This window comes from Typopeltis vanoorti, chromosome 14, assembly GCF_054136105.1.
Source record: "Typopeltis vanoorti isolate ZY-2024b chromosome 14, IOZ_Tvanoo_1.0, whole genome shotgun sequence".
Lineage (NCBI taxonomy): Eukaryota > Metazoa > Arthropoda > Arachnida > Uropygi > Thelyphonidae > Typopeltis > Typopeltis vanoorti.
The window spans coordinates 26,634,316-26,650,719 of record NC_143562.1 but is presented as its reverse complement, the minus strand read 5'-3'; the positions used below and the strand labels follow the sequence as shown (position 1 = coordinate 26,650,719).

The 16,404-nt window shown below is 34.5% G+C and overlaps 1 protein-coding gene across 1 annotated transcript in view; it reads right to left on the bottom strand.

Annotated features, from left to right (window-relative positions):
- spel1 (DNA mismatch repair protein spel1) overlaps positions 1 to 16,404 on the bottom strand; it is a 239,999-nt gene that overhangs the window by 46,238 nt on the left and 177,357 nt on the right. The window contains exons 19-22 of the mRNA XM_090404470.1: positions 14,907 to 15,032; positions 11,328 to 11,423; positions 5,510 to 5,574; positions 4,898 to 5,065 (exon numbers count right to left, since the gene is read on the bottom strand). Coding sequence (XP_090260596.1) covers positions 4,898 to 5,065; positions 5,510 to 5,574; positions 11,328 to 11,423; positions 14,907 to 15,032 — 455 coding nt within the window. The remainder of the gene's footprint in view (positions 1 to 4,897; positions 5,066 to 5,509; positions 5,575 to 11,327; positions 11,424 to 14,906; positions 15,033 to 16,404) is intronic.

The window sequence follows — 16,404 nt, the reverse complement described above, 5'->3', positions numbered from 1 at the left end:
TGTGCCTATGGTCCCACAGAAGGTTCTACTAAGGTAGAAGTGGAGGAATTTTTTGAGGCTTTAGAAAAAGCAACTGACACAATGAAAAAGGAAAAGTTGGTCCTTGTTGGGGATCTAAATAGTAGAGTAGGAAATGATTGTGAGACATACAAAAATATTTTGGGAAAATTTGGAGAAAAGAGCAAAGCTAATAATAATGGCAAATATCTGTTGGATTTCTGCTCAGGACATGGACTGGTTATTACTAACACCATGTTCCAACATAAAAATGTGCACAAATTCACATGGAGAGAAGAGGCTAGGAATAAGAAAAGTCTCATTGACTATGTTATTGTTGATAGTGATGTTTTCTCCCTGGTGCAGGACACCAGAGTGTACAGAGGATTTGAAATTGGAAGTGATCACTATTTAGTCTTGAGCAGGATAAAATTGAATTTCATATTGAAAAGAATAACATGTAAGAAAGTTTTAAAGCGAATAAAAGTTGAGCAGCTCTCAGATGTAAACTGTAGACTAAAATACAGAAATATTATTGAAAAGAAAATGAAAGAGTTTGAGAACAGGAATCAAACCTTGGAGATTCAGTGGCAAACTCTGAAGGAAACATTGATTGATTCTGCCAGAGAGGCATGTGGTGAGGTTGTGTGCAAAGATAAAAAAATCAGAACTCCCTGGTGGACACAGGAAGTTAAAGAGGCAGTGAAGGAAAAGAAGAAAGCATATCAAAAGTTCCTGGCAAATAAGTCAGCTTTTACTCTTACAGAATACAGAGACAAATGTAAGAAAGCTAAACAGTGTGTAAAACTAGCTAAACAAAAGTCATGGGAGGACTTTGGCAAGAATATAGAAAATAAATATCAAGAAGGTGGCAAAATATTCTGGAGGTTGTTGAAGAAGCTTAGGAATGGAGGAAAGAGTGCTGTAAAAGGAATTAGAGATGATAAAGGTGAAATGAAAACAGGAGAAAAAGATATCCTTGAAGTATGGAGTAATTACTTTGAAAAACTGCTAAATGAAACAAGCAGTGATGACAGCACAGTGATAAAAAACACTGACCAGGCATGCAGTCAGGAATACATATCCATACTTGAAGTAGAAAAAGCCATCAAAGGCTTGAAATGTGGAAAGGCAGCAGGAGTAGATGATATTCGACCAGAAATGCTGAAGTATGGTGGTATAAGAGTCTTACAGTGGCTGCACTGCATAGTTCAGAAAGCCTGGATGGAGGGACGAATTCCCGATGATTGGAGTAGAGCTCTCATAGTACCCATATATAAAAAGGGAAATAAAACTGAATGTGAGAATTACAGAGGTATTTCCCTACTGAGTGTTCCTGGCAAGATCTATGCAAGTATACTTGAGAAACGGTTGAGAAGAATTGTGGAAGAAAAGCTTGGTGAAGAACAAGCTGGATTCAGGCCAAATAGAGGCTGTCAGGATCAGATCTTCACTTTACGACAAATAGTCGAGAAAGCATGGGAATATAACAAAGATCTGTATTTAAGTTTTGTCGATTTGGAAAAGGCATATGACAAGGTGCCAAGAGAGAAGCTATTCAATACGCTGCAGTTATATGGTGTCAATGGGGCATTATATCAAGCAATACTTAGTCTTTATTTGAGTTGTGAGTCAGCAGTTAGAATTGAAGGAAGTACAGGAAGATGGTTTAATGTTAAATCTGGTGTGAGACAAGGATGTACATTATCCCCTCTGTTATTCATTATCTATATGGATCACATTATGAAGGAATGTGATATTAAACCTGATATCAAAATTGGAGATGTTAATGTCAGCTCTTTGCTTTATGCGGATGATGTTATACTTCTAAATAAATCCGCTACAAGTCTGCAAGATTCTCTGACTAAATTGAATAGCTGTTGTAATAGATATGGTATGAAGGTCAGCAATAAAAAGACAAAGACAATGAAAATAGGCAGAATCATTGAAAATGTCAACTGTGTTGTGAATAGAGAACCTGTGGAACAAGTAAAACATTTCAGCTACTTAGGCACAATTTTTACTGAAGATGGTAAACTAAATATAGAAATAGACAACAGAATCAGCAAAGGCTGGTATCGTGGGAAGTCAATTGAATAAATTCATATGGAATAAGAAAGAAATTAGTTGGAACACTAAATTAGCTGTATACAAGACTGTGTTCAAACCAATTTTAACTTATGGATCTGAGAGCTGGGTCAGAAGTAAAACACTTGACCAAAGACTAGAGACCGCAGATATGAGAGTCCTGAGAAAGATTAGAGGCGTGAACAGATGGCATCAATGGCAATATCATATTAAAAATGAGGATATTAGGAAAGAACTTGACATTGTCAGCATCCAGGAATGCGTTAGCAGAGCTAATCTCAGATGGTATGGTCACTTAAATAGAATGGGAGAGGAAAGATTAGCAAAACAAGTGTTCTCTGCTAGCTTGGCAGGAAAACGACCCAGAGGAAGACCAAGATATAGGTGGATTGATACGGTACAAAGTGCCTTAGACGATAGAAATATAAGATCTGATAATGTTGGAGTCTTGAGAAGTAACAGACTGATTTGGAGGAAAATTGTAGATAGGAAGTTAGTAATGATGTAATTTTTTCATGTAGTACTGTCATATCCTGTACACCCCTTGAGGGTACATGGCAGGAATTTGATGATGATGATGATGATGATGTATAATTCAAAATTACTTTAAAATAAAATCCATTCCTTTATAATTGTAATTAAAGGAATGGATTCACAATTTTTGGATATTACAATTAAAGGATTTAATTGTAATGTCCAAATATTTAAAGATACAGAGTAAACACGATAAGCACTACGAACACTCTACTATTGGCACAAACTGCATATAAATAACAGTGGAACTGCACGATGAACAGTGCCGCATGCTATAGCTCACATCTCACTATGACGTGCATATGCTTATGCACGTAGCAATATGACACCGTGGTAAACACAGTGCTGCTAGCATCTTTCGCCCTCCTAAGTGCTACAAGATGGATTTTTATTTTTTATATAAAATAAGAGAATTATATATGATTATTGATGATAAAATTAAATATTACAAGAAAATATAAATAAATTAATAAATATATTTATATATCGAGAAAAATTGGGGATGCTTCAGTTCTGCAGTGCCTCTGCACAAGCCGCCCCTGGTTCTGTCACCAATTATCAAACTTAATAATCTTTCAAATTAATTACTCCAGACATCTAGAATATTTTGATCTTCAGTTTTTTTTATGACCTCTTTCTTTTACTTCAGTATCTAAATTTCTTTTTCAATAGCATCATTTTGAACATTTCCCCACCTTTCTGATATGTAAACTTTACTATAGATATTATTTCTGGAAAATTTTCCATGTTTATTCCTCTAAATTAATATTAATTTTTATGGCTATTTTGCCTATTTTTCTTTAATATACTATTACTTCTTATCACTTTTGTTTAGCTACTTTTACACATAGCTTGGTTTGCTTACATTTTGCTCTGTACTCTTTCAGGATGTTTGCCAACTTACTTTCTAGTAACTTTCAATATGCTTTCTTTATTTCCAAAACTACCTCTACTTTTTGCATCACCATTAAGTTCAGATTTTTCTATCCATGCAAAGATCTTCTCCATATAAGTTTCAGTGTCCATTTCCAGAGTTTGAAGTTTGCCCACGTACTCTACTTGAAACTGCCTTCCAATTGCAAGGAGTTTCTTATCATGTTCAGTGTTGAATGCTATTGCCTCTCCTTCCCTTCCTTGATTATTATTGCCTGAATATAACATCCTATATTTCCTAGTTAGTAGAACCTTGGCTGTTTTAGTCTACTTGGTTTCAGTAACACTAATTATGTCTAAATGGCACTTTTTTTCAGTTATTCTGGAAGTTTGATTTCCTTTTCATTGATGCTCCCTATGATAATGATGGTTCTTGTCTTCAATTCTTTATTTTGAGTTGTCTAGGCAGCACAACATTTCATCATGCTGCACCATCATTTTGTTTTTGGTATAACCAATACAGAATACAATTTGGTTAGCTAAGTCCCAAATAACCAGCCAATTCTCATTTGTTCACTATCTAAGTGGCCTAAATGATTGCCGGCCTGGTTGGTGTACCTACTCTCCAGCCAACAGGTCACAGGTTCGAATCCTACTGTGGGCACGGATGTTTGCGATTGTCTTTAGGTAGGAGGTGAATTTCACTGCCCAGTGTGAGACTGCCGCCCTGCTTATTGGAGGCTTGAAAAAGTTCCGTGTTTGGTTTCTGGACTATGTTTTTTACATAGTCCAGAAATATAAAATAAGAGATCCTCCATAAATAAAAAATTACAAAAAATATATAAAATTGATAAACAATGTAAAAAAAATCCTTAGTCCACCCACGGTACAAATGTACTATAAGTTTACTAATAACCTTTCGTGGGTGGAAACCACATGAAAAAAAAAAGTACCAATTTAAATTGGTAAAATATACAAATAAAACCACTGCTTTACTAGAGCATAAACATCAGCAAAATGTAAATTTGTTGAAAAATCAAATGTATATTATTTATAAATTTCATCCTATTTAAAAGCAAGATGTCTTTATTTTAACAATGTTTCAGATTTCATTTATCATCCCACCTGTAATTTATAACAATAATAATGATTTATTTACAACTAATAATTTCAGAAGATCTTAGACATGAATATTTTTAATTACTTTAAATTTCAAACAATTTTTGGCAAATTCATTTCTTCTTAGTAAAGACTGTCATTATGTCTGTCAAATGGCAAGCAATTTAATGAACTTTCATCTCAGTATGATAGTATTACTAAATGATCATTAAATGCCTAAAAATAAGAGTTTATGGTTCAAATGCCTGAATAATATAAAAGTCACAAGTAATAAAATCAATTTTACCCTTAGTATCGATGATGTCTCCAACATCTCTGCCATGAAAGTTGATACTCCTTTTAGCTGCTTGTCACCTGCTCCCACTCGTGTTAATACTGCATCTACTAAAGATATTGTGGCTTCATCACATGCTACAAAGCTTCCCATCTGAGCCATTAAAACATTTAATGCTACCTGTAAAATAAATAATGCACATATATTACTGATATAAAATATAAGAAATATAGCATTATAATATATCTAAAAAAATTGAATAGCATATAAAATAAGAGATCCTCCATAGCATAGTTGATAATAAAAATGGAGGTTTGAATTCCCATCTGATATGAGGAGCATTTATATGTACTTTCAACTGAAATAAATTAGCTGGTCAAGCAAGTCTGCTGTATCTAGTCCATACTTGGACTAGATACAGCAGACTATGGCATTAAGACTAACTGTTTATCATAGAACAATTTTATGAAAAATCTAATGGATCTAATAAATTAAGGGAAGACATGATGAATAGTATAAAATAGGAGAAAAAAATCACATTTTCATATACCTTAAAAATAATATAATAATAATAAAATTAACATTTCAAACAGGAATCTTACAATTCAGAAATGAAATACTTACAGAACGAATGAATGTTGATTTTCCACCCATGTTTGGCCCAGTTATAATGTGGAAGGTCTCTTTACCTACATACACATGCACTGAATTAATGAAACTACAATAAAATATTCAATAAAGTAAGATAATTAACTACAAAGCCACATTAGTAGCTCCAAAATTTCATAGAAGGAAATGATAAAAATAAGCTACACGTACACATAATACGTATGAACTATTTCATATTTATAATAATGAATCAGAAGTTTAGTACCAAACTGCACTAAAATTAATATCTATTTCTTTTTTCCATCTTCCTGCTGAAAATGCAAATAAATTGTAAAGTTATTCCAAGAATAAAAACATAGTGATGATGAAAATAATTTGTCAGTGAATCCCAAAGAATGGAAATCAGCTTAGGCTATCTAAAAAACTGCAGATAATCATTAACACATTCATTGCCAAGCTGAAAATTGGAATTTTGTGTGGTGGCCAATTTTTTTTATTTTTTTTTATTTTTTTTATTTAGTTAGCGACGTCCACGAGATAACGTGTGATCGGCCGTTTGGTGAGAACTTGCATCACGCAATATCGTTCATTGCCAAGCTGAAAATTGGAATTTCGTGTGGTGGCCAAATTTTTTAAATTTTTTTATTTAGTTAGCGATGTCCATGCGATAACGCGTGATCGGCTGTTTGGTGAGAACTCGCATCACGCGATATCGCTTGATTGGCAATGAACATGTTAAAAAAGCTGCTGCTTTTTTTTTTTTTTTTTGAATGGGCACTGGCAGACAATTTTGTTTTGCTTAATTCTGCCATTAAATTTAAATAGTCCAATTTAGCAAATAAATTATCATCAATATCACTGTTTCAAATTATTTTGATGAGCTGATGATGTATTTCTGATATCTCATCAACCCTCTGGACTAGAAATAATCTTGAATGAAAACAGACTTGCACTATAGAATGGCAGGATTACAAATCCACTCTGACAAGACAAAATGGATGAAAAACTAATACTGTCATGACCGACAAATCAAACTGCAAAATAAGGAGGGAGGGAAGGAGAGAGAGAGAGAGAGAGAGAGAGAGAGAGAGAGACAGGAGAGCTATATTTATTTAAGACAAATCACAATGATATATCAGATAAAACAACTAGATGCAAAAAAGGCTGCTTGGAAAGCTTTTAACCAGATAAAAGACACTATCACAAACCAAAAAAAAAATAGATACCGAAATAAAATCACACCTTTTTAATAGTACTATTCTATCAGCAATAATCTATGGTAGCAAGACATGGAGCACAACACACACACACACACACACAAAAAGCCTATAACAACCCAAAGAGCAATAGAAAGAAGACTGTAATATAAGCAAGAAAGATCACATAAGAAACAGTGAAATAAGAAAAACATATGGATTCAAAGATGTGGCAGAATCCATGTATAACAACAACAACAAAAAAAAGGGTGAGCATATAATGCACATATAGCAAGCATGAAAGACAACAGATGGACTGCAAGAATAAAAAACTTGTATCCCAGAGACATAAAAATAAAACCTGGTAGACCACCTAAGAGCTGGGAGGATATTATATTAAAGTCAATAGGAGGGAAATGGAGAAGACTGGCCAGGACAGAGAAAGTTGGCATCTTTGCAACCTATAGTTATGGAGAAACCAAGACTGATAACACAAGTCCATTATGGAAGTAACATCATCTGCATAACACAAACAGTTAGGTTGAATATTTCAAAGTTTGATATCCAATTTAATGCCACTCTTCTTCATAATCCAATCCATATAGATAAATAATACGAATGAAGATGGTGTGTATCCTTGTCTTACACCTGATTTTACATCAAACCTTCTTCCTGTACTTCCTTCAATTCCAATTGCTGACAACTGATTATAAGCTGTATGGTGTCCTGTATAATGTTCCTTTGTACTATATACATGTAGGGATTATCTCTTGGCACTTTATCATATCTATTTTCTGTTTCTACAAAACTTCAACTACATATTCTTCTTATATTTTCATCTTAACTCCTATCTTACCTCAACTCGATTTGTTCTTTCCAGTTTCTGTTCAACAGTTTTTCTTAACCTCTCAAGTATGCTTGTATAAATCTCAGTTGGAAATTACATAGTAGGGAAATTTCTTTATAATTCTCACATTTAGATTTATTTTTTTCCCTCTAGATAAGTACTATGAGAGCACTATTTCTATCATCCAGAATTTGACATTTTGACCAGTTTTTCTTAATTATGCAGTGCAGCAAACTGTAAAACCTTCATCTCTAACATCTCTAGGTGCATTTCTACTACAGCTACCTTTTCACTTTTCTAACAGATTTTTCTACCTCAAGTGATGAAGTGTACTCACTTATGAATGCATTCCTCCTGGATTTTTTTATTTTATTTATTTATTTATTATTTTTTATGAGCACATGCTGACTTATATAGTGGCCATCTGAAGTGTAGTTTGTTTCCTTATATATAGAAGTATGTAAACTTTGCCAGTTCATGAGTATGTAGGTAAGAATTTATAAGACAGAACACTGGAATAAGATGATAACAATTATTTTAATTAACAACATGATGTTTCATCCTAATTGCATAGGATTTCTTGAAGTGTAAACATACAAGCTATAAATACATACTGGACTGATGTTATTTTAATGTAAATTTCTAATTGTAGATTGCATTCTTCAGTACATTGCGTGTGTTTATGCATTCACATGGATATGTTTGTCTAAAGATGGCTAGGATGGATTCAGACAAGTTGATACCTGGATTAATATTTAGATGTTTAAGGTCTGACGCAATTTCCAAAGACTCCCAGATTTTTCTCTCAGTGTCATAGCAACAGAGCAATAGTTCTGATTTATTCCATAAGACTCGATGTCTTATTTGAAAAGTGTCTTGTGGATTAGCTGAAGAAAGCACATGTGATGATAAAGCTGAGGCTTGTGGTATTCAATATTTCTGGCATGTTCTTCAATACGTTGTTCAGCAGATCTTTGTATCTGTCCATAGTAAGATGAGTGGCAATTGCATCATAGTCAATCTTCTTCTTCTTCTTCTGCAGCTTTTCCCACTTAAGTAGAGTCGCTGTTTGTGGTGAGTCTCCTCAACAACTTCCTGTCTTGGGCTGTAGCCACATCCAAGTTCTTCATCCTCAAGTTCTCCTCCACCATCTCCTTCCATCTCTTCTTTGGCCGTCCGTGCTTCCTCTTCCCCTGCACATCCATCTGCATAACCTTTCTTCCCACATACTCTTCCTCCCTCCTCATCACATGACCAAACCATCTCAACCTTGCCTCCTGTATCTTTGTTCCTAAGTTTATAACTTTCACCGTTCCCCTTACATAGTCATTTCTCAGATGATCCTTTCTGGTCACACCGCACATCCACCTAAGCATTCTCATCTCCGCTACCTCCATCCTGCTGATGTTATTTTTCCTCAGGGCCACAGTTTCCAAACTTCACTGCATGCCGCTTAATCAGTGATAGCCTTGGGCCAGCATCTCTGATTGGGTACTAGTGGAGATTGAACTGCCCACTCAGTCTCCAAAAGTTAGATTGGGCTAAACAGCCTTGCCTTTTGACTCCCTATACAGGAATAAAAAGGTGTTAGTGGATTTTTTTTATTTTTATTTTTTGATCTTATTCCAGCCTTATAAACTCTTACCTATATATAAAATATAAATATATATATATATATATATATATATATATATAAAGATGTATGATGTTTAGGTGGAAAGCATTTAGAAAATTACAGTCAATATTTGAAAGCCAATTATCATTATTCCAGAAAAAACGTTTTTAACCAGTGTATTGTTTCTATATTGACAAATGGCTCTGAAACATGTACCCTAAATGCAAAGGCAATTCAAAAATTAAGAATAACACAATTTAGTATGGAAAGAAGTATGCTTGGCATTGCAAAACTTGATCACAAGAGGAATACATGGATAAAAAATCAAACCAAAGTCTGACATCATAGACAGAGTGAAACATCTGAAGTAGCAATGGGCTGGGCATACTGCTCAAAGATATGATTAACGATGGACAAAAGAAGTACTAGATTGGATTCCACAAGAGGAAAAACGACCATGATGCTGATCCAAATCATGGTGGATTGATGATATCAGGTTTGCAGCAGTGACATGGGAATGGAAAGGCTTGCTTTCACCCAACAGTGGATCGATAATGGCTGATGATATATTTATTTATACATATACATGTATTTCAAATGATGACCTTAATGTGAAGGTTGAATCAAATAACTTTAAGATGCCATGAAATTAATTACTAAAAAACAGAACATTTTATTCTATACTTGTAGGACAAAATGTTCTTCTGTTTTTTGAATTATTAGCTATAATCTGCTGTTTGTCAGAGTGTTTTCTTGATGGTTTGTTTGTCTGTCTGTCTGCTGAAGGATGGAAAAATTAAGTTTCATGCAGCTGAGGCTGGCATGAAATTCTGTTATGATGCAGCATCATTTTACATCGTGGTTGTCCGTGCGGTTAGCTGAGTGGCTATGCGCTTTGCAACCATATGCCTGAGAAAGGAGTGTCCTGGGTTCGATTCTCGTTGCTGACATAAGGGGCTTAAGGATCTTTCTCAGACAGCCCTGTGAATACACACGGATTACAGTCAGGAATACTTAAGACCCAGCCATAGGCCTGATTCATCAGCTATGTCGGTTCCGAGTTCAGATAAAATTTGGGAGGAATGAGATGGTGCCGCTTCCCCGTAAAATATAAAAAAAAATATCATCATACGAATAAATAAAAACATTGTGGTTTAAGCTGATAAGAATACAATTTGGTTGGCCAAATCCCAAATTGCCAGTCCATCCTTGATCATTCAGTATTATCCAGGTACCTAACAGCGTGCACCATGAGAAGGCGAGGACTGACCATTAGGTCAGAAGACCTCATTGGTTCTCTTCATGCCTTTAAAGGCTATGTGGAAGTCTCCTCTCAGTTATACAGCTTTGACCCTTAAACAATCCTTATATTTAATTTTACAAAAAAAAAAAGTATTTTTATCCATGACAAGGTATGTACATTTTTCATTGAATCTTAAGCTATATATTACTTTTTTGAATAAATTACACAGTGAAAATAAAATGTACATGTGATAAAAGGTCACACATTACAGTAGTTATATGTGATATATGCTCATTAATGGTACCAATAAATTTTCACTATTTATACATTAACTTTTAATTACAAAAACAAGAAAGCAACACTTTACCAATACAAGAATATCAACAGCTATAATGCAGATATATATATTAAAAAAAGCAAAAGCAGTTGACCAATGAAAAAAATTATTTCCTTACTTTAGAATGAAAACAGAATGAATTGTAATTTATGTTTTCTATTTCTAACAAGTGTGTATTGAACAAAAAACTACAGAAAGGAAAACATGAAAATATTTAACCCTAAACCTGCACTGAGCACCTGAACCCTCTTAATCTAAATTGCACCTGAATGTCCAATGATTTTATTTGCTGTTACTTCCAATGGCATACTGGTATTTGTTGCTGTAAGTTTTTCATTAGTTAACTAAACTATAACATGAAGTAAGAATGTTTTGCAATTGTTGTTTAAATATTGTTTCTGACATTATATTTCTTTATAAATACTAACTACTGGCATATAACTATTAACTTCTTGCAAATATGAATGAAAATGGAGCACTTTTGTATAGTATGATTTTATTTAATTTGAAGTAGATAATTTACTATTTCTCCCTGAATTAAGAGCTTTTAATGAATGCCCCATTTGAAAAAAAAAAATATAATACATATTTCTACCTTGTTCAAAATTTATGCTGTTTGGAATAAAGTCAATGAGTTCTTGAACTTCCAGGCATGGATGACGTGCTTCTTTCAGATGTATAACTCCTGATCCTAATTAACAAGAAACAAAGATAATGCAATTCAAAATGAATTTACACTCAGGTTTAAAATATTCTAAGTACATATTCTCATGGCAGTGACAAGGTGATATATATCAAAAATTTTTAAATTTAACTTTTCTATATCATTATCTACTAATGTATCGACAAAATTCAATGAAATGACACACAAAGACTGAAAAATCAGTGCATAATGATTATTTAGTACAGATAATGATCTTTCAGCATACACACACACCCTTCTCAAGTTGTGGGATCAAAATCTCACAGAGCCCTTCACATTTTACTGTGATGTGTGCTACTGCATGGAATATTAACATGCTTAATGGGCTACTAAAGGGCTGTCAATGTGCAATATATAGCCTCTCATAATCAAATCATCCCCATCTTCCTGAGGTATAGCCTGTTTCCTTAAACAGAGCTCTGGTGAGCATTGATGCTGCAAAAGTACAACTTTCCGAGTTGGAAGAAATGTCAACTAGACCTCTAGGTGTTAAGTGGTAGATGTCTCTCAGCACCCAGTGAAATACTACCACTTTGCTTATTAGAGACCGAAGTGGTTGTAGTACGATTGGTCACTAGAGCAAGAGTTCCAGTTTCTGCTCCCCCCACCCTCTCTTACCATATGCAATGAGAGGTGAGGTGTGTTGGCAAATTGGAAGGATTATCAAGTATTCTGGTAGGGAGATTGATGATCTGTAACAGGTCATTACTAATGGCAACCACATCAGCATCCCTGCCTGCTTAATCATTGGAGATTGTATACTCCATTCCTCCTTTTCATTGACAAACCTTGTGGTGCTCAAGTATTATTATTATTACGTGACACCTCCAAGGAATTCAAAGATGCATTGAGGAGGGCACCTACTCTACAACTCTCCATCTCCACCACTCAATCCACTAACTACACCACTGACCACCATCACTAGTATTTTCACAGACAATCACAAATATCCATGCCCAAGGAAGGATTCGAATCCACAGCCTATTGGCTGGAGATCATATATGCTAACCACTTGGATCTTTAAGATTATAATCCTCAAGATCCACCAAGAACAGTGACCTGAACTTCAATCTCCTAGCTATATCCCAATGGAGCAAGGACAACCTTGTACACTTCTTTCTTACTTATTTATCCTCTTCGAGCCCCATGGCACATAAAGCAAAGATCCTTTCTTTCCACAACTTTCTGTCCAGAGCCAGTGTTCTCACTTCTAACTAGCTCACCCATCCAACTTCATTTCTATCCTTCTCCATCATCCTTCACCATGTAAGCTTTGATCTTCCTCTTTTACATCTTCCTTCAGGGATTCAAGTCAGAGCCACCCTTGGAATGTCATCATGGTTCAAAAATACATCTGGTTGAAAGAGTAATAATATTTTTATAAAATATATGTAAAGGAAATTAAAATTTAATATAAATCTTGTATATTTTGCTGACTGTAACATGAACATCATTCAGGAAGGGTACAGAATACTGGTTATAACATTTAAAATATGAATCACAAAGAATGATCATTCACATTAAAAAGTGCTGAAAAAACAAGCCCAGCCATCTCATTAAATATTTTTATTGTTTTAATAATATACTTGATGTTTAATTAATATACTAAGTTATAAATTTAAAAGTTATAATTTTTAAAATAAATATCTCTATCTACTATTTTACTTTTAGTTTGATGTATAATTGTGTACTATCAAAAAAACTGTAAGAATATTTTTTAATAGAATAAAATACATGCTAAGAAAATTAGATCAATGTTGTTTTATGAAAAGTGTAGGGAGGGGTGCAAGATTATTTCTTTTTTACAAAAAAAAAGAGGGGAGGGGAAGCATCTTTTTAAAAAGTTTGAAAACCACTGCTTTAGAAGACTGAAATATCAGATCTGATAATAATACTACAGACCTGATAAATAACAGGACAGCATTCTTGATTCTCACTATGGCAGTCATAGGGAATGCAGAACAGTTTGTTATAGCAGAGAATATAGTAAATTTCCCTTCAAAAATTGTGCCTATGGGATTTTGATTATGACTTTTGGGTTCTTCTGTCACAATTACATTTGCTCTAGTAAGAGCAGTGGTGGTTCATCCATAAGGACTACATGGCTGCAGCCCCTTCAGTATAAAATGAGAGTTCCTGTTTTATTATCGGCGTTCTTAAATTTTTATGTATTTATCTAAAAACCGTTATTTTCTTGTTTGTAATACAATACCGCTCGATAATATTTTATATAATTTATTTTGTAGCAATAGCTGTAGCTTGCAATAGTCAATGTACTGTGTGGGCTACACAACACTATGTATTCAATGCAGACAGCACCAAACCTGCACCCCACTGCGTTATCCCTGCTACCTAGTGGGGGATAATGCAGTGGGGTGACACGTGATTTATACACCATTTGGGCTGGTAGCATTGCAGTCCAAGATATGTTGTTTACTACAAGAGCACAAACAACACAAATTAATGTTGTTGTTGTTGTTAAATCGGATGTAAAAACTGTTATTTGCTTATTTGTAATACAACACTGCTCAATAGTATTTTATATAATTCATTTTGTAGCAATAGTTGTATTTTGTAATAGTCAATGTGCTGTGTGCGCTAGGGCTAGTATCAGTACTGGCTAGTATACTCAACGCTGGAGCTGCATTCAATGCAGACTGCACCAAACTATGGCAACACTGCTATCTAGTGGGGATAGCACGTGATTTAAGTGCAGTTTGGCTAGCATTGCAGCCCCACCACTACAAATTCTTACAAGCTGCCACTGAGTAAGGGTCAACTGTACTATTACAGTATTCTGTACACTGATTCAGGAAATATAACAAAAATTATGATAACAACTGACTCTCAGAAAGTCTTTACTTTTGAAAATTCACTTTTTTTTTTTTTTTTTTGAGAAAAATTCAAACATAGTAGACGATGGAGATCAGATTAAAAGTTCTATCCAGCTGTAATAGTGCTTCATATATTAATGGTAGATGAGAGAAAATGAAAGATAGGCTATTATGACCACAATTTTGAATCCTTATATGAAATATTTTAAATAATATTAAAAAGAAAGTAGTATACTTCCAAATAGAATGTTTACTAATTTTATATAACACCAAATTATATGAATTATGATGTCAGAATGGTACATGACTGATAGACAAATTCAATCAATTTGAATGATACTAACAAATTTTTTTATTTTGTTATGATCAGAAATATAAATATTTAAATATTGGGATACTATATTGCAAAGGGAAATCATGCATGTTAAGAAATTCATAGTGTGAATGTTAAATCAAAAGAAAAAAATCTGTTGTCATTTACTTTTCAATAATACTATAATACATTAAATATAAGTACAAGATGCCAAAATAAAGAAGACCAATTATAACAAATCACTCGGAGAATTATACATCATTTTTTGATTAACTATAAAAATAAATCAAATCATATGTGCTGAAATTTAATTTTTTGGCTCACCTTTCTTCAAAAGTTTTGGACGAACATAAGGTTTTGGAGCACTAACTGCAACAAATGCAAGGGACACATGCGCATCCAGTTTAGCAATGACATCACTCAGCCGCTGCATTGGTTCACAATAACCAGCTAACAAATATATACACAAAAATATTTATTAATATGAAATATAGCTATCATAATATATCAAAAAATCTTCATTGAATGAAATTATTTGGAACATCAACCAAAGTCTGGAATAGCAGACTGAGAAGAAAATGAAATGTGAGAGGCTGATATAGAGCAGGAGTACCTCAGGAATTTACTCATGAAAATTAAATAGATATTATTATTACGGGCAACTCCAGGGAGTCCTTAGACTCATCGAGGGAGGCCCCAAATCATGTTCATCACAACTACTCAACATTCACACAGTATCTATCATACCTTGCCTTAAACTCATTCACTATCACAGCACCCACTACAGACTTTGGCGGCTTATTCCACTCATTCAGCACTCTAAAAGTAAAGAACCCAGCTCTAACACCCTTACTAACCACACTCTTGCCCAGCTTCCATGGATGTCCCCTAGTCCTCCCACCACAGCCCTGTTCTCAAAAATATCTTCTGAATTAATCTTATAGAAACTCTTCAGTAATTTGAATGTCTCAATCATATCTCCCCTCTTCCGCCTATCAACCAATTTCTGCAACCCACAAATCCTCAACCTGTTCTCATAAGGTTCATTCCACAGACCTGCTATCATCTTGGTCACTTGCCTCTGGATCCTCTCAACCTCCTCCCCATCAAGAAGAAACCTAGGTGATGAAATCTGGGCATAGTAGTCGAGATGGGATCTTATCAAGGCTCGATTTGATGAGCTGATTTGGCCACTTTTGCAATGTGCCCTCTACTTCAACTCCTTATCAACCAACACTCCTAAATCTCTCGCCTCATCAATTTCCTGGAGTACAGTTCCACCAATGTAGTAAACTGCTGCTAACCTTTTCACCCCAAAATGTATAATCTTACATTTTGCCACATTAAACTGACATCCATTCTCCTTAGCCCAGACCTCTAATCTATCCAAATCATCCTGCAAAATTTTGACATCATCTGCATTCACTATTGCCCTACCCAACTTTGAATCATCCGTGAACAAATGAACTGTTCCTCTCAGATCCTTTCCTATATCATTAATGAACAAATTAAACAGCAGTGGTCCAAGAACAGATCCTTGTGGCACACCACTATTCACAGGCTGTCTTTTGAACTCTACTCCTGAATAAACCACTCTCTGATATCTCTCCGTCAACCACCCTCCTATCCATCTCACCAATCCTATATCCATCCCACCAATCCTATATCCATCCTCATATGCTGCATTTTACTAATTAGAATTTCATGTGGTATCCTGTCAAAGGCCTTAGCAATGTCCAGTAGAATAACTGTAAACCCATTACCCTTATCCAGTTCAGCCGTCACTGTGTTATAATATGTGAGCAAGTTACTGGGGTATGAC